The sequence below is a fragment of the Ursus arctos genome, unplaced genomic scaffold (genome assembly GCF_023065955.2).
Source record: "Ursus arctos isolate Adak ecotype North America unplaced genomic scaffold, UrsArc2.0 scaffold_37, whole genome shotgun sequence".
Taxonomy (NCBI): Eukaryota; Metazoa; Chordata; class Mammalia; order Carnivora; family Ursidae; genus Ursus; species Ursus arctos.
Genome location: NW_026623053.1, coordinates 12,464,884 through 12,488,780, shown reverse-complemented (window position 1 = coordinate 12,488,780; position 23,897 = coordinate 12,464,884). Strand labels below are relative to the sequence as shown.

Sequence of the window (23,897 nt, the reverse complement as noted above, 5' to 3'; positions counted from 1 at the left end):
AAAATAAAATCTTTAAGGGGCACCTGGGTGGCTTTGTCATTTTAAGTGACTTTTGATCTCAGCTCAGGTCTTGATCTCAGGGTTGTGAATTCAAGCCCCATGTTAGGCTCCACACTGGGCCTGGAGCCTACTTAAAAGCAAGCAAACAAACAAAACAAAATATTACTTGAATATTATTTGAGAGAAGATGGATATGTAGTGCCCTTTTAACAACCTAAAACTTCACCAAAACACCATTCTCTACAAATCCTGGTATAGTTAACAAAGTCAGGAAATTTATTTTTATTTATTTATTTTTAAAGATTTTATTTATTCATATGAGAGAGAGCATGAGCAGAGGGGAGAGGCAGAGGGAGAAGGAGAAGCAGACTCCCTACTGAGCAGGGAGCCTGATTCGGGGCTCAGTCCCAGGACCCTGAGATCATGATCTGTGCTGAAGGCAAATGCTTAACCACCTGAGCCATCCAGACACCCTAAAGTCAGGAAATTTAGTATTTATTTATATAAAACTGTATCTCATCCAAAGACCATTTTCAGATTTGCTGTTGTCCTTAGTAGCATTTTTCCCCCCTGGTCCAGAATCCAATCCAGGAGCATGTATTACATTTAGTTATCATGTTTGTAAGAACTCAGCCTTTTTATTTCATAGCCTTGGCATTTGTGAAGAGGACAGACCAGTTAATTTGGATAGTGACCCTTACTTTGCATTTGTGTTTCTGTGTGCGTAGATTCAGGTTATGTGTTTTCAGCAGGAAGACTACAGAGAGAGGGGATGTTATGTTTTTCTCAGTGCATAATGTGCCTTCTCTTAGAGGCACATGGTGTCTGCTTTCTTACCGATGATGTTAACGTGGATCATTTCATTATGTTTATCTCTGCCTGGTTTCTTTTTCTTTTTCTCTTTTTAAAGATTTTATTTATTAGAGAGAGTGTGAGAGAGAGAGAGATCATGAACAGGGGGGAGGGGTAGAAGGAGAAGCAGACTCCCCACTGAACTGGAAGTAGTGCTCAGTTTCAGGACCCTGGGATCGTGACCTGAGCTGAAGGCAGACGCTTAATGGACTGAGCTACCCAGGCACCCTCTGTCTGATTTCTTTATCATAGTTACTCTTTTTTGCTTTTGTAATTAATGAGTGATTTGTGGGCAGACTATGTAATATGCTGTTACTCATTAAATGTATATCCAGGACTTTCAGTATCCACTGATAATTCTTGCCTTAGATTGCAAATTTAAAATATACCTAATCTGTCCCTACTGATTCCTGCACTGATTAGTCCTAAATTAGTGAATTCTTCCTATATATTAGTGACGGAATGGTAATATTTTTGAGAGAATGATAGAGTATGGGTTGTAAATTGGAGAATCCTGAGAGGGGGAAGGGAGGGGGGGTGAGAGAGATTACTTTAAAAAACTTCTTTAAGATTTTTTAAGATTAAGGTATTTATTTATTTGAGAGAGAGAAAGAGAGTGAGTACAAGTAGGAGGGGCAGAGAGAGAGAGAATCTGAAGCAGACTCTGTGCTAAGCGTAGAGCCTAACACAGGGCTCGATCTCATGATCCTGAGATCATGACCTGAGTGGAAACCAGGTGTTGGACACTTTTTAAAAAAAATTTTTTTTAATTTTTATTTTTTTTTAGATTTTATTTTTTTGACAGAGAGAGAGACAGCCAGCGAGAGAGGGAACACAAGCAGGGGGAGTGGGAGAGGAAGAAGCAGGCTCCCAGAGGAGGAGCCCGATGCGGGGCTCGATCCCAGAACGCCGGGATCACGCCCTGAGCCGAAGGCAGATGCTTAACGACTGAGCCACCCAGGCGCCCCCCCAAGTGTTGGACACTTTAACCGACTGTGCCACCCAGGCACGCCTAGAGAGATACTCCTAAATTACTTGAGAGATCCAAGGAATTTAACCACAAAACAAAATAAGAGGTGATATCTGGGTTCATCCCCTTAGAATTCTTTTATTCAAGAAATAGTTTCAAAGTACCATATGATTTCACTGATGTGTGGAATGTAAGAAACAAAACAAGCAATGAGGGAAAGAAAGAGAGAGAGACAAACCAAGAAACAGACTCTTAACTATAGAGAACAAACTGATGGTTACCAGAGGGGAGGTGAGTGGGGGGATGGGTAAAACACATGATGGGGATTAAGGAGTGTATTTGTGATGGTCACCAGGTGTTGTATGAGAGTGTTGAATCACTATATTGTACACCTGAAACTTGTATTACACTGTATGTTAACTATACTGGAATTTAAATAAAATCTTAAAAAGAAATATGTTATAGATCTACAAACCCCCAGCAAGTCTTTTTGTAGAAATTAACAAGAAAATTCTAACATTCATATAAAAATTCTGGGGACCTAGAATAGTCAAAGCAACATTGAAAGGGAACAAGTTGAAGGGCATCCACCAGTAGATTTGAAGCCTTATTATAAAGCTGTAGTAATCAAGAAAGTGTGGTAATGGTATAAAGATAGGTTAATGGCCCAAGTACACATTTATACACATGGTATAAAGATAGGTTAATGGCCCAAGTTGATTTTCTACCAAAGTGCTAAGGCAGTTCAACGAGGAAAGGATGATCTTTTCTTTTCTTTTTTTTAAGATTTTATTTATTTGAGAGAGAGAGAGAGCACAGACAGGGGGAGCTGCAAGCAGAAGGAAAAGCAGGCTCCCCACTGAGCAAGGAGCCCCATGCGGAGCCGATCCCATGACTCTGGGATCATGACCTGAGCTGAAGGCAGACGCTGAACCGACTGAGCCACCCAGGCGCCCCAACATACATCTTTTCTAACAACATCTTTTCTTCCTCTGGCCGTTCTTATGATTTTAAGCAATTTGACTTTGCTCTGCTTTGTTGTGCTTGGTGTACTTACGTATGTGTGCACATGTGAGTGTCCGTCCTTGCTCAGGATTGTTTAATTTTCTTTGATCTGTGGGATAATAGTTCTTAACAAATTTGAAATTTTTCTACATTTGGAATTCAACTGTCTGACCACCTTGTGTGGTATCTGGGAATTATTCACCTTATAATTTTCCCAGCCTTATGGAATATCACCCTAGAAATGAGTGGTCTAGTACTCGTTAGAGACTAATGGGGACCAGTTTGCAGATAGAGGTGTTTTTCACTTGGCTCCCTAATCCTGAACTCATCCTCCATATATTCTGTTTCCTTTAGCCTCTTCAAACAGATCTCTATTTACTGAAATCATACTGCTGGACTCTTTTTGTGTTCCCTCTTCTTAAGACATTAGCCAGAAATTTGTGTCTGGGACTAAGGGCTTACCTTGTTTGTTTTTATTTTCGGGGGATCACAGTCCTGTATTGCATATTGTCCGGTGTTTGAAAACACTTTTTCACATATTTTGTCTAGCTTTCCATTGTTTATAGTGGATAAATAAGTCTTGATGCTTATTCACCTATCATGGCCTAGAGTACAAGTACTTATGTTTAGAGAAATTTATAATCCATATTTTACAATCTTATTTTAGTGTTATAAGTTGAGTACTTCAGTTTTTATGTTCAAAAAATAGTAAAAATATATTTTTAAGTATAATAAGTTTTTATAAAGTTCAAAAGTGCTTTACCTAGGGGCACCTAGGTGGCTCAGTCAGTTAAGCACCTGCCTTGGGCTCAGGTCTTGATCTCGGCATCCTGGGATCAAGCCCTGTGTTGGGCTCCCTGCCCAGCGGGGAGTCTGCTTCTCCCTCTCCCTCTCCCTCTGCCCCTCCCACTCATGCTGTCTCTCTCTCTGTCTCAAATAAATAAATAAAATCTTGAAAAAAAAAAAAAAGAACAAAGTGCTTTACCATACACACATGCACATACACAAATACCAAGTTCGTATATGTTTATGATGAGTACTCTCACTATTTAAATGTTGTCAACACAATAACATTTTTCAGGATGTCAGGCTAGGAAAACAGTGTTTACAAATTGTTTTTTCTTTTTTCTTTTTTTTTTTTTTTTTAAAGATTTTATTCATTTATGTGACAGAGAGACAGCCAGCGAGAGAGGGAACACAGCAGGGGGAGTGGGAGAGGAAGAAGCAGGCTCCCAGCGGAGGAGCCTGATGTGGGACTCGATCCCGGATCGCCAGGATCACGCCCTGAGCCGAAGGCAGACGCTTTAACGACTGCGCTACCCAGGCGCCCCATAAATTGTTTTTTCTTTTAAACATGCTCAAAATCTTTTTTTTTTTTTAAGATTTTTAAAAAAATACATTAGAGAGAGCACAGTGGGGGGATAATTAGATAGTTGTATGTAGACTGAACCCATTGGTCTCTATCACTACACCTGGAAGTGTTATAACTTAGGTCATTATTTATGTGACTTCTCTTTTTTTAAAGATTTTATTTATTTATTAGAGAGCAAGAGAGAGCACAAGTTGGGGGTGGGCAGAGGGAGAAGTGGGCTCAATCCCAGGACCCTGCGATTAGGACCTGAGCCGAAGGCAGGCGCTTAACCAATTGAGCCACCCAGGTGCCCCATTTATGTGATTTTCTTAACATTTTTAGGACTTACTTGTAAGATTTAGCTATAAGTAATTAGTTGAATCAAAATCCATATTAAACTATAGGCAACTAAATATAAGTTCAGCATGTTTTGGTTCTAAATTTGATACACGGACGTATTTTTAAAAACCTGTATTTGAAATAGATATTATTTTCCTTGTTTCATTGAATAATTTTACACATTTAGGAAGATGAACCACAGGAGGATGCTAAAGAATTGCAGCAAGGTAAACCATATCATTGGAGAGATTGGTCAATCATCAGGGGAAGGGACTGCTTATATATATGGAGTGATGCAGCAGCCTTGGAGTTATCTAATGGCAGTAATGGATGGTTCCGATTTATCTTGGATGGGAAACTAGCCACCATGTATTCAAGTGGTAGTCCTGAAGGTGGATCGGATAGTTCAGGTAATATTTTGTTTCTTTTAAAATGTTTTACAAGTTTCTGTAATTTTGATGATTTGTTTTTCTGCTAATATTTTTGCTAGCGTGGTCATAGAAATAGCACATTTTTGATGATCATATGGTCAATTTAATCTCAACAGAGAAAAACTGTTGTACCATGAAAGCATTTAAGATTGCCTTTTTATTGTTTGAGACAAGGAATAGCACTGTTACCTACTTTTAATCTCTCTAATGTTTTAGGTAAAGCTAGCTCTTTTCATGTAATCATGAATTTTATGTGTGTGAAGCTCTTCAGGTTGTATCGTTTCCAGAAGCCTTTTACTTTAAAAAATTATGCTTGTAGGATTGCTTTTATGCCTGAACCTAATATATCAAACCAGTGAGAGTATACCAAAGAACAAAACTGCTAATTAAGGTTTTTTTTATATAAAATAGATACTCTAACAGGTAGTTCTCTTTTTATAAAAAAAAAGGAATATTTGAAAAGAGTGAGGTTTTAAAATAATCAAATTGTCTTTATAGAAAGCAGAAGTGAATTCTTAGAGAAGTTACAAAGAGCTCGAGGCCAAGTAAAGCCATCTACTTCAAGTCAACCTATACTCTCAGCACCAGGACCCACTAAACTCACTGTAGGAAATTGGTCACTAACTTGTTTGAAAGAAGGAGAAATTGCTATTCATAACTCAGATGGTCAGCAAGCAACAATACTGAAAGAAGATTTACCTGGTTTTGTATTTGAATCTAATAGAGGAACCAAACATTCGTTTACTGCAGAAACTTCTCTGGGTAAGTTATATAGAATATTTAAGTTTATTAGCATGTAAGAGTAAATGAGTATCTTAAATTACAATAAAATAAATTCTGTCAAATGCCCTTTTCTTTCTTCCTTTCTTTTTTTTTTTTTTTTTTAAGGTTCAGAATTTGTGACTGGTTGGACCGGTAAAAGAGGCAGAAAACTGAAATCTAAATTAGAAAAAACAAAGCAAAAGGTATATTTATGGGATTTGCTTTTTATTTTTTTTGGCGTTTATACAGACATGGTAAGGTTTCAGTGATACATTGGAAGCATTTAAAAAATGGAGCCATATAACACAGATTACCCTAATCTAACATATTTTGTTTTTCTGTGCTCATTGTTCCATAGTACATACATATTTACTTAAAATTTTATACACAAGCTAAACACAAACATTAAAACAATTAAAATTTGTAAGACAATAAAATTTAAATTTTTGACTTGCTAATATCACAAAAACCATGAGCTCATGCTTTAATTATTATTGGTAGTAATGTTTTTAGTGATACAGTGGGATTGAAAATACATCATTATATTTTACAATCCTGGTTTAATACTTCATGGTAAAGCAACTTGAATGCCTGGTTCTAGATTCAGATATTTTGATGCTTAGCTTTAAAGGTCATCTTAGGTGAAATAACTGTTTAAAAAAGATACAGGAGGAAGTGTTTACTGACTCCACCTTCAGAATCACAGTAATAATTTATAAATTCTGTCCATTAAGTATGCATTGCTTTTTTTGAAAAAATAAGGCCAAGGGGCACCTGACTGGCTCTGTACATAGAGCATGTGACTTGATTTTGGGGTTTTAAGTTCTAGCCCCACATTGGATGTGGGGATTACTTAAAAATATCAGCCAGTATATTTCTGTCTTTATTATATTGATTCTTGCCTTTTATTTTTCATTTTTAAAAGAGAAAATAATCTCATAATTAGATTCAGTATTTTCTGATGGCAGAAATTTTATTTTACCTACAATGATATGGAATAGTTTTTTCATACAGTATGTGAAGGATACTTTTAGGTGTTTGAGATTGAGGGCCCACTGTGTTTTTTATGGCTTTGGCCTTGAAATAGTAGTAATAGGTTTTATGTGGAACAGTTATATATAACATGTTGATGTTTATTTCTATTTGTTAATGCATTGGGCCATCCTAAAAATACTTCCAGATGGTAGACCTTGAAAAGAAATTATTTATTTATTTAGACAAATAGATATTATCTCTATAGCTATATATATTATTTTGTGATTGCTTCTTTGTTTTTTGTTTTTTTTTTAAGAGAATGTGAAGTCACAAGTATTTTCTAATTCAGGGTATCTTACGGGCATTTGAGGAAGAAATACCAATTGAAGATAGCTGTTAGGTGCTAAAAGGAACTGGAATGAAATACATTCCATTTTTGTTATTCACATTAGTTGTGTTATGTAAAGCTTCCGTGAATACTGAACCATTGCACTTAGGGGAAATACAGGGTTAGGTTCCTTTGATGCTCTGGTCACATTTTTGTAACCGATCCATACATAACCTTATTTTATGTGTCTTTCTGTTTAAAGACACCATGTTTGATGTGTATTATCGATTTGTTAACACTGAACTTGTGGCCAGTAGCACCGTCATGCCGAATGAAGCTTACCTAACACATATTTTCTCCGTAAGACACATGCTGTGCCTTCTTGTGCTTAGAAACAGTGGGAAGCACTTCAGCAGTAGTTTGGCGGCCATTTTAAACAGTGAAAGCACCAACAAAACCACAAAAGTGTAAAAAACGTGGCACAAAATTGAGTGTGGAAAGGTGGACACTTGTTAATAGAGAGCTAACAAAAGTATGACACTTGTTTAAAGGTAGAGTTCACTTTGTTTGACCTCACCCGAGAACGTGCATGTGTTGTTGCATTGTTCTTGTCCGCAAGTGACTGTGAAAGCACTGTAAGTATTGATTTGCAGATTACAAATAAATTCTAGTGTGTAGTTGACCTCAAAAATACAGAATTCTGAAATAATGAGGATCAGCTATAATTGTTTCTAAACCTACCACTCAGCTGTCTCAGAAATTTCTTATAATTCTTGATAGGTTGTATTAACCAACCAAATTAAGACTCAGAAGGAACTGAAATTTCATGATACAGAAGAAAAGAAATAAAGTAAATCAAGGAGAACATAGTCTCAGTCTTATATTTTCATATTCTTAAAGAATATATGATTATTGACTCTGTTTCTTAAAGTTAGTAGTAACTCATTGACCACGTGGCTATTCTTGGGTATGAAAGTAGTACATATCAAAATATACTGGTTTTAGGTAAAAGTAATTTTAACTATTAATTTTAACCTTCATTTTCACTTATTAATACTATTTTATAAAGGGGTAGTATCTTAAGTGTGGTCTAATATTCAGAGCTTACTTACCTCTTAATTCTGAAAGGCATACCAAAGTAGAATGAAAAGGTACTATTAATTCATTTTCAGGAGTGAATTTTTTTCTATTACATTAGAGTTATGCTAGGTTAGTTTGTGATTTAAATGAAATGACAGAAGTCCTAAATTTACATTATTTAGGCAAATATTTTTAAAGACTATATTTCCTGAATTTTATCATACCCAAGCCTGGGACCCATTAATTTATTTTTATTTTAATTTTAATTTTTTTTCAAGTTCCAGAAAGGCTCAGAGGTTCAGTCATTCTTGGCTGCCTCTTTCCTCATGGCTGCCAGGACATTGCTCAGTTCCTCTCTCTTCTTCTTGGCATGGATGTGTGTCCCTGCTCTTTTCTTGGTGACCTTGAGGGTGCACTTGACCTTGGAGACCTTGAGCACCTCCATGGCACACTGCTGGTATAGGGCGAAGCTGCACACCTCTCGGATCATGTCCTGCATGAACTTGATGTGCTTGGTGAGGTGCTCAGTGCAGCGGCTGTGCCTCGGCATGCTCCCATTCTTAGCCACCTTGTGGTCCTTGTTGAGGCCCACGGCGGCGGGGTAGTGCAGAGCCATAGCTGCTGCTCCTCCATGGCTCCGGTGACAGAAAGTCTCAAATAACATTAATTTAAATGAGAGGTGACTAGTCAAAATCAACTGCAGTCATTCCTCCTTATGATTAAATATGTAAAATTATATAGTGTCATTTATACTTTGTGTGAATAATATAAATGGAAAAAAGAACAAAACCTCAAGTGCACCCCTAAAGTAAAACCTAAAGTTGAACCCTATGAAAAGGTTCAACTCTGGGGGAGTTCCTTTCTATGTACTAGATGGAAAGCTGCCTAATTCATGACATTGAATAAAGCCAAGTAAGTCTTTAAATAAAGTTTTTTTAAAAAGTTAAAAAGATTCAACTTTGGTTGATTGAGTTATAGGTGGCTTATTATTTTTTTTTTTGCTTGTTTTTATTTTCTAATTGGTTACTTTTATTAAAAAAAAGCAAAGTTAATTTTTTACAGGTTGTTAAAATTCATTTAAATGAAATAAGCTCCTCTTTGCATATGAATACAAAGTTTAAATAACCAGAAATTAAGATTATGATTTCTTCTATTTGATATTGCTTAAATCTACTAGAGTACTTTTTCAGCAGTTAGAACCTTTTGACATATGAGTAGAAGTAGCAACATTTTTTGGAAGTTGGTAATGGTACAAAAATTTAATTTAAAAGTTGCACATTTATATGTAGGTAAAAGAGATTTGTTCAAACTATTGTGAAAATTCATATTTGTAATTTTAATTTGGTAGGTACGAACTATGGCTCGAGATTTATATGACGACCACTTTAAAGCTGTTGAAAGCATGCCTCGTGGAGTAGTGGTAACACTTAGAAACATAGCAACTCAATTAGAGTCATCTTGGGAACTTCATACGAATAGACAAGTATGTTATTTAGCCTCTAGATTTTATGACACACATTGATCTTGGTTTAGTTTTTCCCCCTTTATCCTTTTTATTCTGGGTATTGATTAGGGGTTAGCAGATTATCACCCATGGGCTAAATTAGGCCTGCCGCCTATTTTTATATGGCTTTGTGAGTTAAGAATGGTTTTTATATTTTTTATTGGTTGAAAACAAATCAGAAGTTAGAGTAGTATTTTCTGATACATGAAAATTACATAAAAATGTAATGGTGGTGTGGTTGCAGGGTAGAGTTGAATAGGTGTGACAGAGGCGATATAGCTCGTAAAGCCTGACATAATTGTCCCTTTATAAAATGTTCTGTGCATGGGGTACCTGGGTGACTCAGTTGGTTACACATCCTGACTCTTGATTTTGGCTCAGGTCATGATCTCAGGGTGGTGAGATTAAGCCCTGCATTGGGGTCTGCGCTCAGCCGGAAGCCTGCTTAAGATTCTCTCTTTCCCTCTCCCTCTGCCCCTCTTCACCCCTTCCCTCTCTTAAAAAAAAATTGTTTCCTGACCCTCGTAGAGTATATATAATTTACATTAATAATTTGAACTTCCTCTTATTTAATATCTGACTTATTTTCTTGATATTTGATGTTGTGATAAATTAAGTATGTTAAGACCTGTTTATTTTTTTGCCATTTTTGTCTTCATTAAAACTTTTTTTTTTCTTTAGTGTATTGAGAGTGAGAACACTTGGAGAGACTTAATGAAGACAGCCTTAGAAAATCTAATTGTACTTCTGAAGGATGAAAACACAATTTCACCATATGAAATGTGCAGTAGTGGATTGGTGCAAGCACTTCTTACTGTTTTAAACAATGTAAGTTTATGAAATAGTACAGAACAGACTATAGTTCTAACAATTATTTGTAGCTACATTTTTGGCAAAGCAGTATTTGTTTTGTCAAGAAATATTTAAAAACTGAGGTAATAAATGTTAATATTTATAATTTCTCTGGCCTTTCCTTTATGTTGTATCATTAGTTTGAGCCAGTTCAATTCAGTAATTGCATCTATTTAGATTTTTGAGTTTCCCAATTAGAATTTATTCTAGATTTTTTTGACAAAACACTTACTTTAGCCTATGTTTTAACACTATTCACTGCTCTGATTTCTTCATAAAATGAAGTTAGTCTATAGACTTTCTTAAGTACTTAAATTATTTGCATAAAATTAATTTATGAGCCATGACTGTTCAGGAAGTTACTGTGACTATTTGACAAGTATTTGCTAATAACCTTATGTTTCTCTTCAACTTAGTCTACCTTTAATATCTCTTTATTGTGATAAAAATCTTTATTTTAATGAAACATACCATATGTACTTATAACAAATTCTGGAGTTCTACTTCCCACTTTAATTTTTGCTCTTAATCACTAAATGTGGTAGTACACTCTTAAAATTCACTTCAACTTCTATAAGTTGTTCATTCCCTTCATTAATTTTACCATTTGCCTAATTTCCGTTTATTAAAATAATATTGATATATCACATTATATCACTTAGTGATATTTGTGAAATCACAAATTGTTTTGGTATACCAGTTACATTTTTTCTAATACTAACTAAAGTACATAATATTGTTAAAATGGAAAATGTTCATTTGTAAATAATCTAAAATCACCTTGCATACTACACTTTGGGAAAAGCTGATTTAGCACATTATATAACATTCAGGAAGTAAAAAATCTGTATGTTAGCTGTCATCTACTAGTTATATAGTAAAAAGAATTTTAATTGAAAGAAAATAATAATTTCACTTAGATTATATTATTAATTTTGTAATAATTTATTATTTATCTTTGTAGTGTGTGTTTTTGATAAATTTTGGTAACAGCCTTAAAAATTTTTTTTTTTTTGGTACCTTTTTAACTTTTTTTTAGAGCATGGATTTCGATATGAAACAAGACTGTAGTCAACTGGTAGAAAGAATAAATGTTTTTAAAACAGCTTTTAGTGAAAATGAAGATGATGAAAGGTAAATCACTAAATTTCTTTTAATTTGGTGTTTGCAGTGTTTGAAAGTTGGTATACTTCCTTTAAAATAGTCTAATATAGTGCTTATACACAAAATAGGAACTTTTTAAATTCAGTAAACAAAGTGGCTTTACATTTTAAATGTATAATTATAGGAAAAGATTTTTAAAGCATTTTTTTAAAAGATTTTATTTATTTATTTATTTATTTGAGAGAGAGAGAGAGCATGAGCAGGGTGAGGGGCAGAGGGAGAACCAGACTCCCTGATGAGCAGGGAGCCTGATGGCATGGGATTTGATCCCAGGACCCTGGGATCGTGACCTCAGCTGAAGGCAGACACTTAATCTACTGAGCCACCCAGGCATCCCATAATTGTTAAAACTTTAAAAAATAAATGATATGTCGTCTACTTTGAATGTGATTGATAAAAGTCTTATAAGTAAAATGAAATACTCTTGAGTGACAGAAATTGAGTTATGAGAGTATTTTTGTTTGCTTAGATGTAGTCTCATACAAAATTAAACTTTTCTTTGTACTCATAAACAAAGTAGGGGTCTATGTGAGGTTGGTTAATGCAGTTTCTGTATGAACTTGGTTATAAAATTACATAAACGTTCCTAATTATTTTTTCTTCATAGTCGACCAGCAGTTGCATTAATTCGGAAGTTAATAGCTGTACTAGAGTCTATTGAACGTCTACCTCTCCATTTGTATGATACACCTGGATCCACATATAACCTGCAGGTAACCATGAAAAATGCAGTTGCTACTATGCTGAGTGCGTTTAGGAGCAGTCTTTTACTTTGCTTAAGAAAACAAAAACAAGAACAGACTTTGTTTCATATTGTATTAAATAACAATCTGCTTACTCATTAGAGACTGTACCCCTAGTGCCATTTGGTTGTTTTTTAAATAACTCTTGAATTAATATTTCAGTTTTTTTGTTTAATCAAATAGCTGTGGATTTTCAATAAATGTTTATTGTAAGAAGTCATTCATTTGGTTGATGGTAAGTGGGAAAAGATGCTTTATCAGTAGAAAAGGCAGGAAAAGAAATGGGTCCTTTTGTTCTAGAATTATGAGTTAAATCCTTTCATCCTATGAGTATCAGTGGATGAGAAAGTATGAAAATATTTTAAGGACAATTTTTTTTCTTGCTTTCTTTATGTCATTTGTTAAAACCAGGTGGCCTTCCTTAGCTGTTTCTCTCTTTTTTTTTTTTTCTTAAAGATTTTATTTATTTGACAGACAGCCAGTGAGAGAGGGAGCACAAGCAGGGGGGAGTGGGAGAGGAAGAAGCAGGCTCCCAGTGGAGGAGCCTGATGTGGGGCTTGATCCCAGAATGCCGGGATCCTGCCCTGAGCTGAAGGCAGAGGCTTAATGACTGAGCCACCCAGGTGCCCCTCCTTAGCTGTTCCTATTGATTCTTTAGGAAATCTGTCATAGGTTTTATAAAAAGCTTGTTTTTTCCTAAATGTTTTTTGGTTGACATTCACATTCATTTATTCTTTTGTTAGCAGCTGTATCCAGATATGAATAGACAAAACAAATATTCTTTGTATGAATATCCCAATCCAGATCTTTATTGTATCTTCTGTAGGTTACCTTAGTCTTCCTTATACGTTATTTTGCCTGAACGTTGGCTTTATCCAATCTCTCCTGCATTGCATTGCATGGAATAGTTTCTTCTAAGTAAACCCTTTAATAAATGACTAAGAATCTGTATTTGCCAAAACAATGGCTACTCGAGGCAAAAATCTTTCCATACCCCCCAACAACCCAGTAATGTTAGCAAAACCAGTAGACTCCCAGACTAGAGAAATCGTCCAGGGAGTTAAAGTATGTCAGTTTGCCTGACATGGAATTACATATAACATGATGTTGAGATCTACTTTGTGTTTTATTTTGGAAAGAATAATGAAGAGGAGCAAGGGCTTTTTGACACATTCCTCCCTCCCCTTTTTTTAAAGATTGTATTTTTTAAGCAATCATCATGCCAAATGTGGGGTTCCTAGTTCCAACCCCAAGATCAAGGGTGAAATGCTGTATTGACTGAGCTAGCCAGGCGCCCCAGTACATCCTTTATTCCATTTTTTTTTTTTAAGATTTTGTTTATTTATTTGAGAGAGAAGGAGTGAGAAAGAGAGCATGAGCGAGGGGAGGGAAGAGGAGAGAGAGAAGTATACTCCTGCTGAGCAGGGAGCCCAACCCAGGACCCTGGGATCATGACCTGAGCCAAAGGCAGCCATTTAACTGACTGAGCCACCCAGGCACCCCAAGGCTTTATCCTTGATAAGTAAATGATGCAGAGATAAGTCTCAAAGACTGGAAATTCCCCTGCTTGTACAGTCCTAGGAGCATCAACATCTTTTATTATGTACTTCCCATTTTAGGAGACTGTGCAAGATAAAGGAAGGCTGGTGATGTGCCCTCCAGTAGTTTTGCAGTCTAAACTGCTACCCACATGCCCATATAAGTATTTGATTATGTATCTGTAGGAAATAGTGAAGATTTAAACAGCAATCAAACTACCCAAAATTGCTAGTTTCATATTTGCTTAATAAAATGGATTGGATTGGAAGCTGTCTTATAGTTTTAAAAGTTGATTAAGCCATAGCGGTGCCTGGCTGACTCAGTTAAAAAAAAAAAAAAAAGAATGATTAAAAAAATAAAGGAATAAATTAACTAAATAATTAGCTATTTTTCATAACTTACCTGGAAAATTGCAGCTTGTAAGGAATGTAATACTTCTGTTACAGTGTTTTACGATTTCTTTAAACCATGTGTATTTAAAGTTGTTTAGGAATTCTAAGTACGTTTTTAACTTTGTTTCTTTCTTGAAAGCCAGTATCACTTGTTCAGTGGTCCCTTTAAATTTTATTTATGTATGTGTGTATGTATGTATTTATTTATAAAGATTTTATTTATTTATTTGAGAGAGAAAGAGAGAGGGAGAGGGATAAGCAGACTCTGTGCTGAGCATGGAGCCTGACGTGGAGCTTGATCTTATGACCCTGAGTTCACTGCCTGAGCTGAAATTAAGAGCTGGACGCTTAACTGACTGGGCCACCCATGTGCTCCCAGTGGTCCTTTTTAAAAACAAAATAGAAAACAGACATTGATCTTTCTTCTATGGTTACACTATAACTTACAGTTTTCAATTACTATTGAGAATGTTTCTCATTTTTACAGTTCTAAGAGAAAAGGTACTCTCTCAAGCAGTTTTATCATTTTTGTACAGATACTTACAAGAAGATTAAGATTTCGGTTGGAACGTGCACCTGGTGAAACTGCATTGATAGACAGGACTGGCAGGATGTTGAAGATGGAACCCCTAGCTACAGTTGAATCTCTGGAACAGTATCTCTTAAAAATGGTGAGTTTCTGGCAAGGCCATGGTGAAATAGGCATACTCTGCTATGGGGTTTAACCCTTCTGAAAAGTAGTTGGGGAAGTATGTGTCCAGAGTTATGGTAATGCACTTTGACCTTATAATTCCATTTTTTGGACTCTGTTCTAAGAAAGTAATCTTTATGCACTACAAATGCTTTCTTCATTAAGATGTTTATTAGAGACATTTGTAATACTACAATTGTGAACAAAACCTTAATGCCAGTCAATGAAAAGAATATCAAGCTGGCAATTATTTCCATTAATTTGAATATTATATAGCTATTAAAATATACAAAGACCAATAAGGAAGAAAAAAAAATTTTTTTTTTTAAGATTTTATTTATTTATTTGACAGAGATAGAGACAGCCAGCGAGAGAGGGAACACAAGCAGGGGGAGTGGGAGAGGAAGAAGCAGGCTCATAGTGGAGGAGCCTGATGTGGGGTTCGATCCCATGACGCCGGGATCACGCCCTGAGCCAAAGGCAGATGCTTAACCGCTGTGCCACCCAGGCGCCCCGAAAAATTTTGGTACAATATGATCAGATGTTGTTTTACCCTGTCTGTTGAAATAATGGAGTAAAGAACTACTCTATGATGTTAATAGTGGGGTACTTTGTAGAAATATGAGTTTTTCTGGGGCGCCTGGGTGGCACAGCGGTTAAGCGTCTGCCTTCGGCTCAGGGCGTGATCCCGGCGTTGTGGGATCGAGCCCCACATCGGGCTCCTCCGCTGTGAGCCTGCTTCTTCCTCTCCCACTCCCCCTGCTTGTGTTCCCTCTCTCGCTGGCTGTCTCTATCTCTGTCAAATAAATAAATAAAATCTTAAAAAAAAAAAAAAGAAATATGAGTTTTTCTGTTTTTTCCCAAAATATTCTTTTTTTAAAAATTTATTTTTTGAGAGAGAGTGCATGTGTGGCAGGGGAGGGGCAGAGGGAGAGGAAGAGACAGAATCTCAAGTGGATTCTGTTTTATTCTTATTTTATTTCTTTGTGGGATTTTCCCCAAATATTCTTTAATGAGTATTTGTTGCAATAAAATAAGTCACATTGTGGGGCACCTGGGTGGCTGAGTCAGTTAAGCGTATGCGTTCAGCTCAGGTCATAATCTCAGGGTCTTGGGATCGAGTCCCACATTGGGCTCCCTGCTCAACAAGGAGTCTGCTTCTCCCTCTCCCTCTGCCTCCCCCCCCACCTCCCGGCTCATGCTCTTGCTCGCTCGCTCTCTTTCTTTCTCATAAATAAACTCTTAAAAAAATAAGTCACATTAAAGGGATAGGAAAAAGTGGGCAGTGCATTTGAAAATAGCATTATTGAGGTGAGTGTCTTCTGTATTTTCTTTGGTATAGGTAGCAAAGCAGTGGTATGATTTTGATCGTTCTTCATTTGTTTTTGTTCGGAAATTAAGAGAAGGCCAAAATTTTATATTTCGGCACCAGCATGATTTTGATGAAAATGGAATCATTTACTGGATTGGGACAAATGCCAAGTAAGTCATGCTATTTAATGTAAAGTGAAAATAGTCACCTGGAAAAAGAATTCTAGGTAGTAGAATAAAATTATTAACCACTCTTAGTATCTTACAGTTTAAGGAATTTTGTCTTAGAGGTTAAATATAAGACTATCTCAGTTACTTTTTATGAAGAAAAAATATCTAAATTGTCCAGATTTAAAAAAATATAATTTTATGTGGAAAAAAGCTAGTATGAATAAATTGCAGTTATTTTAATAGTGTTAACTGTTTATTTTTTTCTTTTATTCAGAACTGCATATGAATGGGTAAATCCAGCTGCTTATGGACTTGTAGTAGTAACATCATCAGAAGGAAGAAATCTACCTTATGGCCGCTTAGAAGACATACTAAGTCGTGATAATTCAGCTTTAAATTGTCATAGCAATGATGATAAGAATGCCTGGTTTGCCATAGATCTGGGTCTCTGGGTGATACCATCAGCATATACACTTCGTCATGCTCGTGGTTATGGAAGGTCTGCACTGAGAAACTGGGTTTTCCAGGTATCCAAAGATGGACAGAACTGGACTTCTTTGTATACCCATGTTGATGACTGCAGTCTCAATGAACCAGGGTTAGTTGAGGAGTCTTTGCAAATTGAAAACTCAGTAAAGAGCTTTGTTTATTTTTATAACTGTATGCTCTTAGAGCTCTCTTCTTTGTGAAATATTGAAGCAAGATTTTCTTTTTAAAAACATCACTTGAAACTATAATTTAGGTATTAAAACTTTGAAACGATAATTTTACCAAAACTTTTACCAGCTTAGATAAAACATTAGTAGTACACTGAGCCTATTTATTTAAAAAGAAATTGATATATAGTTATATATGTGTATATATAGCATACTAATAAAAACAAAAAATGGAATTAGTTTTTTACTAAACTCTCCATATATACACATGATATAAATGTATATTCTACAAATTAACAGTAGCTATTTCCGGTTATAGAATTACAGCTAACTTTCAAATTTTTCTTATTTTTATATATCTCTTTTTCTAAATTTTATATATTAGTCATGATTTTTTTTAAAAAAGTATTATATTCCTTTTTAAAAATTTTATTTATTTATTTGAGAGAGAGTATGCATGCAGAAGGGGCTGAGGGGGCAGGAGAAGGAGGATTCCATCCTGAACACGGGGCTCAATGCTGCCGATCCCATGACCCTAAGATAACAGCCTGAACTGAAACCAGGAGTCTGACACTCACCAATTGAGCCACCCAGGTCCCTCGAAAGTATTATATTTCTAAAAATTTTAGTTCCACTAAGTTGTAATAGAACAGTGTGGCACATTTTGAAGGGAATATAGGGCATGGAGTTAAATTACTTTCTGCATTGTTCATGTACGGAGGGAGCTCCTTAACATTTGGATTAATAGATAATATTTTTCAGGCTTTAAATTTAATATTTTAATATATCATTTTAAACTTTGCAAGAATTTTTAAAAAATCTTTTTCATCATAAGCATATTTGTTACTCTTAAAATTTCTTATTTCTTGTCTTTTTATCGGTCATAAATCATTTAAAGTTATGAGTCATTAATTGTCTACATTTAAACATTTCATTTTTAACTTATTTTCTTGATGGCTGATTTTCTCCTTTGATATCTTGATTCCTGTGTAACAAACTGTGGAATTCAGTAACAGACCGAATGTGGAACTTGTTGTATTTTTTCTATTGGTCTCTATTATGTAAAAATTCTTCCCCACCTTAAACATCTTTTTCATCTGTTTTAAAACATTACACCATTTTTTCTCCAACACATTCACAGGTCAACAGCGACCTGGCCTCTTGATCCACCAAAGGATGAGAAACAAGGGTGGCGACATGTGAGAATTAAACAGATGGGGAAGAATGCTAGTGGACAAACCCACTACCTGTCACTATCTGGATTCGAACTTTATGGCACTGTAAATGGAGTGTGTGAAGACCAGCTAGGTAAAGAGATGATAACAGGGTTTTAACTTACTGAGACAGTTCTTTTTATAAAATGTGACTTGTTTATATTTCTTGAATTTCTACTTTACAGGGAAAGCAGCTAAGGAAGCAGAAGCTAATCTTAGAAGACAAAGACGTCTAGTTCGCTCCCAGGTTCTGAAATACATGGTTCCAGGGGCTCGAGTGATCAGAGGCCTTGATTGGAAATGGCGAGATCAGGATGGCAGCCCACAGGGAGAAGGTACCGTCACAGGGGAACTGCATAATGGTGAGTAGGTACTTGGCATTTTTAGTGTAGAAATGGGATACAAAATATTTTTCTTTTGTTATTTTGGGATAGTTTACAAAATGTATTAATGTTCTACCACTCTGTTGAAGAACTGTATTGATTTCACATTAAAAACGGAAAAATCAATTACTTAGAATTAAGGGAAAATTTTAATTTCTGTTTCGATTTAGAACTTAATGCTAATATTTTAAAGTGATTATTAAGTTAGTATAAGTTGACTACTCTAAAGACACATTTTCTGCTTTTTTTGGTCTATTCATAAGTTTTCATAGATCTTTAATTTCTTATGCTTTTCTTGTTAGTGTGATAGGAATCCGGGAGTAATCTTCTATTTTATAAGTCATGTAGAAGAAAAAGCATTAACATTTTTAGCAACTATTTTTTAATAAAGCATAGAACAAGGATTGTAGCCTTTTCATTTATTAATAGATTATAAAATGACGTTCATAACGTTTCTCAGTCTACTAGCTTTTCTTTGGATTTTAGACTTTGATATTTTATAAGGTAAAGGTTGTTGTTTAAATCAAATTCATTTAAAACCTTTGATGCTGTAGATTTTAGAGAAGTCCATGCCCACTTAATAAATTGCTCCTAAATTTCCAGAAGCAACTTAAATGCCTAATTTTTTTCTTACAAATACTCAAAAGGCTGATTTATTAGTGGATAATTTGCCTAGCCAGTAGTGTGTTCTTAAGAATTTTGCTTGGTATTAAAAACAAAAAGGAGTAAAATGTTCATATTCTTAACTTACACCAAATATCTGAAGAGCTGTAAAAATGGTGACAGTGCTTAGGAGAATGACTAACACTTAGTATCTTAATATATTCATGTTCTGTGTGATGCAGGCATTTATTTACCTAAATACATTCTTGATTTTACTGTTTTTAAGATTCTGTTCCTTGTATTACCTTGCTACTTAATGCATTTCTGTAGAGTTATACCATAATTGCAAATTGTTGTCATTATAGCAGGTTTACAGTGAATGAGCAGATATGTAACTGCCAAAATTCATAAAAACCAATAATAGTTGAGAGGAAAGTAGTACCATTCAATCCAGAAATTTTAAGTGTTTTTAGACATCTTAATGATACTTAGTTAATATTCTGTTTCCCCTAAATTGTTTTTTTCGGCTTTTAAGTGTGTGGGCTAGCTAGGGGTATATGAATGCAGTTTATTTTTCTCAGGCTGGAGTCAGCTGAAGCAACTGCCTAGGAAAAATGGGAATCTTAATTTTAGAATTTAGTATATAAGAAAAGCTTATTTTTGCTGACTGGCCTATTGTAGCGGTTCACAGTTTTGGCTGACCAAAGTGGCCATTCATATTAAGTCTTATATTAAAAACTTATGTTAGAGAAAGTGCTTAGCTTTCAAATAGTAAACCAACCATTTCTTTTTCTTTTTCTTTTTTAATTTTTTAAATATTTTACTTTTAAGTACTCTATGTACCTAATGTAGGGCTTGAACTCACAAGCCTAAGATCAAGAATCACACACTACGCTGACTGAACCAGCCAGGCACCCCTAAACCAACCATTTCTTTTGGTGGGGAGGGGCAAAGGGAGAGGGAAAGAATCTTAGGCAGGCTCCACAACTAGCGTGGACCCTGCCCAACGTGGGCTCGATCTCACAACCCTGAGATCATGACCTGAACTGAAATCAAGAGTAGAATGCTTAACTGACTGAGTCACCCGGGTGCCCCAAATATCTTTCCTTTCTAAAGAATCTATGTGTCAGTGGGAATACCCCTTTTTTTCCCACAAATATGAGTGCCTACTATGTAAAGGTACTTTGTTAGATTTCATATAAACAATGGTCACCAAAAAAGTATGATTTTCTGCCTTCTGAGTGAAACAGATAAACATGTAATTACAGATCTTGATGATTGCTATGAAGAAAATAAATTATCAATATATTTTTGGGCTGATTAATGCGTATAAATGTTATTTTTATTTGAAATTGGTATATGTTTTGGAGGCTTTCCTTTATTCACACTATCCCATGTTGCAGAAGAGACGGTTAAATGTTGGTTCTTCAGAAGTTATTTCAGCATATGGAGAAAATGGGGGCAATTGAAATTTCATCAAAACTAGATTATGTAGATTTGGGGCTGTTAGTTTTCCTCTCATAGAACTCCTATGCAGATAATCCCCACAGGTAATTCAGTATTACTTATACCCCTCTGAGCTTCATCATAAATATATATGAACTTGTTATGTGTGTGTGTGTGTGTGTGCCCATGTGCGCATGCATGGGAGTACCTGCGTGTATGGGTGAAGTACTTTCAGACTTTATAAAGGCTTTTTTATTTTTAAAAATACATGTATTTTTATGTGTTGTGTTTTGCCCTGAAGTAGTTAGCTTATAACACTAAACTAAGATTGTAAAATTTTTATTATTTTCCATTCTAATAGGCAATTTGTTTTACTGGTTTCAGAAGTTAATTACTGTTTTTTAAAAAGAACAAGTATTGTTTTACAAGTACAAGTAAATATACATTGAATATCACGTTCATTAGTTCTTTGCACATTTTTAGCTTTAGCTTATAGGTTCTAATAAAAAGCCTAGCAGTACTTTAAAAATTTTGTTTTTAGAATTTTCTGTGCTTATTCAAAGATATTAAACTTATAAGAAAACCAAGTAACCACTGAACTTTGAGAACACAACCGAAATGCTAACTTAGTGTTATTTGAGCTGGTGACCTAAAATTTGTGCAGTAATATAAAAACATTTTGTTTGTCAATTGTTAGAAGTTAGCCCAAAGTTAAAAATTAATGATAAGTCAGAACTTTTTTCTAAAAAGAACATTTGACCACATAGTCATATTTAGCAATTAAAAAAACTTTTATTTAGATTTCATCTGTACTTAACTGAAGTTGTAGTATTTCGCCATTTGTATCAGTCTTTTTACAGTTTTTAACAGTTCTTCCCCTTAAAAGACACCCCTATAGATGTAAACATGACCCTTACATTGTTTTCAGGTATCAGCAGAGCACGCAGTTCAGAAATAAGAGAAATAAAAGGAAGAATTTAATTTTAGTTGGCAGACCTTAAATGACTATATAGAAATTCAGAGAAGTTCAGCACTGATGAAAAGCTGATCCCATATTGTGGAGCTACTGTCTGACACGCTCCTCTCTGCTTTCTGCTGGGTCTCACAAACTCCTGTCCCTTTCCAGGCTGGATTGATGTCACCTGGGATGCTGGTGGCTCAAACTCTTACCGTATGGGCGCAGAAGGAAAATTTGACCTCAAGCTTGCACCAGGGTACGACCCTGATACAGTGGCATCACCCAAACCTGTTTCATCCACTGTTTCAGGCACAACGCAATCATGGAGCAGCTTGGTGAAAAACAACTGTCCAGACAAGACATCTGCTGCTGCAGGCTCCTCAAGTAGAAAAGGAAGCAGCAGTTCTGTGTGTAGCGTGGCCAGTAGCAGCGACATCAGCTTGGGTTCGACCAAAACGGAACGGAGATCAGAAATTGTAATGGAACACAGTATAGTTTCAGGAGCTGATGTCCATGAACCAATTGTTGTTCTTTCATCTGCTGAAAACGTCCCTCAAACAGAAGTAGGGTCATCTTCCAGTGCAAGCACCAGCACCTTAACTGCGGAAACGGGAAGTGAAAATGCCGAAAGAAAGTTAGGCCCTGATAGTTCTGTTCGCACTCCTGGGGAGTCTAGTGCAATATCCATGGGAATTGTTAGTGTTAGTTCTCCTGACGTTAGTTCAGTGTCTGAGTTAACTAATAAAGAAGCAGCTTCACAACGGCCCCTTAGCTCTTCAGCAAGTAACAGACTGTCAGTGAGTTCTTTGTTGGCTGCTGGGGCCCCTATGAGCTCTAGTGCAAGTGTACCTAATCTGTCCTCAAGAGAAACATCTAGCTTGGAGAGTTTTGTAAGGAGAGTGGCAAACATAGCACGGACTAATGCCACGAACAACATGAATCTAAGCCGAAGCAGCAGTGATAACAACACTAATACTTTGGGGAGGAATGTGATGAGCACAGCAAGTAAGTGAGCTTTTCCTTATGGAACCCAATGGTTTTTCCACTCGGAGGGATGCAAAGTAGGGTTTCTCGTTCAGTGGGTTCTGGCTGCAGTCTTTAACTAGATCATTAACCGTGTTACATACAACTGCGTCAGACTTAGCACTGCAGGAATCTGTAGTGAAGTTCTAGAGAATCATGGTCTCTTAAGAATTCAGATCAGGTGTGATAAAGAACCTCTTAATCTGAAAGGATAAAACAGTAACACACTTCTGTTTTTCACTCTTCTAAGAAATTGTTCAGCTGCATGAGGAAATAGATAACTATTAAATATTGTCATAGTCAACTGAAATCAGAGCATCACACTGGTTTAACTTTTCCTTAGGCTCTAAATTGATACTAGCTCCTGGAAGGTATTTAATTCCAACTTAAGCTAATGGGTTGAAGTAATTCCTTTGGAAGATGTCATTGGGAATTAGTTCATTGCCTGTTTCACTTTTTAAAAAAGCAAGGCTTAATTTTTTGAAAAATAACAGTGGTATACAAACAAGGATTTTTTAGTTGGATTTCAGTTGGGTTCCCAAAGTTGTTGCTTTTCAGCCTTTTAATAATTAGTGCTTCATGATCTCATTCTTTTATTCTAAATATATAATCTAGTTTTTCTTAGGTTTGTACAGTCCCCCCAGTTGTACTGATTTGCTTCATTTTTATCTTTAGCTTCTCCTCTTATGGGTGCTCAGAGTTTCCCCAATTTGACGACACCTGGTACCACATCAACAGTGACAATGTCAACATCCAGTGTGACTAGCAGCAGCAATGTAGCCACAGCAACAACAGTTTTATCCGTTGGTCAGTCCTTAAGTAATACTCTAACTACCAGCCTCACATCAACCTCCAGTGAGAGTGACACAGGTCAGGAGGCAGAGTATTCCTTATATGGTAAGTGATAGTTTAAAATACTTAGGTATTTGTATAGTGATGCTTTTAGTATGTTTTCCTGCTATGCTGTTTTTAACTGTCAGTTAGAAAATAATTATCCTCTCTTATTAAAGATCTGGCATCTTCATATAAGACGAAAAAACTCCGTGCTATGGGGGCTATTAAATTATCCCATCATAAGCAGACATCTAGGAACTTTTGTGTTCTTTTTTTACCATTTGTGCACTAATGAAGTTTTATTGGAAGAATCATAACAA

At 35.7% G+C, this 23,897-nt stretch overlaps 2 protein-coding genes across 22 annotated transcripts in view; one reads left to right on the top strand and one right to left on the bottom strand.

Annotated features, from left to right (window-relative positions):
* The window catches only part of HECTD1 (HECT domain E3 ubiquitin protein ligase 1), an 83,060-nt gene that overhangs the window by 36,199 nt on the left and 22,964 nt on the right, over positions 1-23,897 (top strand). For 8 of the 21 annotated variants that reach the window (XM_048223201.2, XM_048222989.2, XM_048223170.2 and 5 more), the window contains exons 13-26: positions 4,705-4,927; positions 5,447-5,710; positions 5,837-5,913; positions 9,442-9,576; positions 10,279-10,425; positions 11,489-11,583; positions 12,221-12,326; positions 14,824-14,958; positions 16,321-16,460; positions 16,735-17,058; positions 18,258-18,424; positions 18,516-18,692; positions 21,889-22,725; positions 23,419-23,640. In XM_048223201.2, coding sequence (XP_048079158.1) covers positions 4,705-4,927; positions 5,447-5,710; positions 5,837-5,913; positions 9,442-9,576; positions 10,279-10,425; positions 11,489-11,583; positions 12,221-12,326; positions 14,824-14,958; positions 16,321-16,460; positions 16,735-17,058; positions 18,258-18,424; positions 18,516-18,692; positions 21,889-22,725; positions 23,419-23,640 — 3,049 coding nt within the window. The remainder of the gene's footprint in view (positions 1-4,704; positions 4,928-5,446; positions 5,711-5,836; positions 5,914-9,441; positions 9,577-10,278; positions 10,426-11,488; positions 11,584-12,220; positions 12,327-14,823; positions 14,959-16,320; positions 16,461-16,734; positions 17,059-18,257; positions 18,425-18,515; positions 18,693-21,888; positions 22,726-23,418; positions 23,641-23,897) is intronic. The other 13 variants (XM_048223398.2, XM_048223452.2, XM_048223324.2 and 10 more) reach the window with 2 other exon arrangements.
* LOC123001847 (60S ribosomal protein L36-like) lies at positions 8,392-8,709 on the bottom strand. Its single transcript, XM_044389445.2, has one exon. It carries the CDS (start codon positions 8,707-8,709, stop codon positions 8,392-8,394), a length of 318 nt encoding a protein of 105 aa, XP_044245380.2.

What these genes read in the sequence shown, in the direction of transcription:
- LOC123001847 (XM_044389445.2), bottom strand. Translation starts at nt 8,709, where the DNA reads ATGGCTCTGCACTACCCCGCCGCCGTGGGCCTCAACAAGGACCACAAG.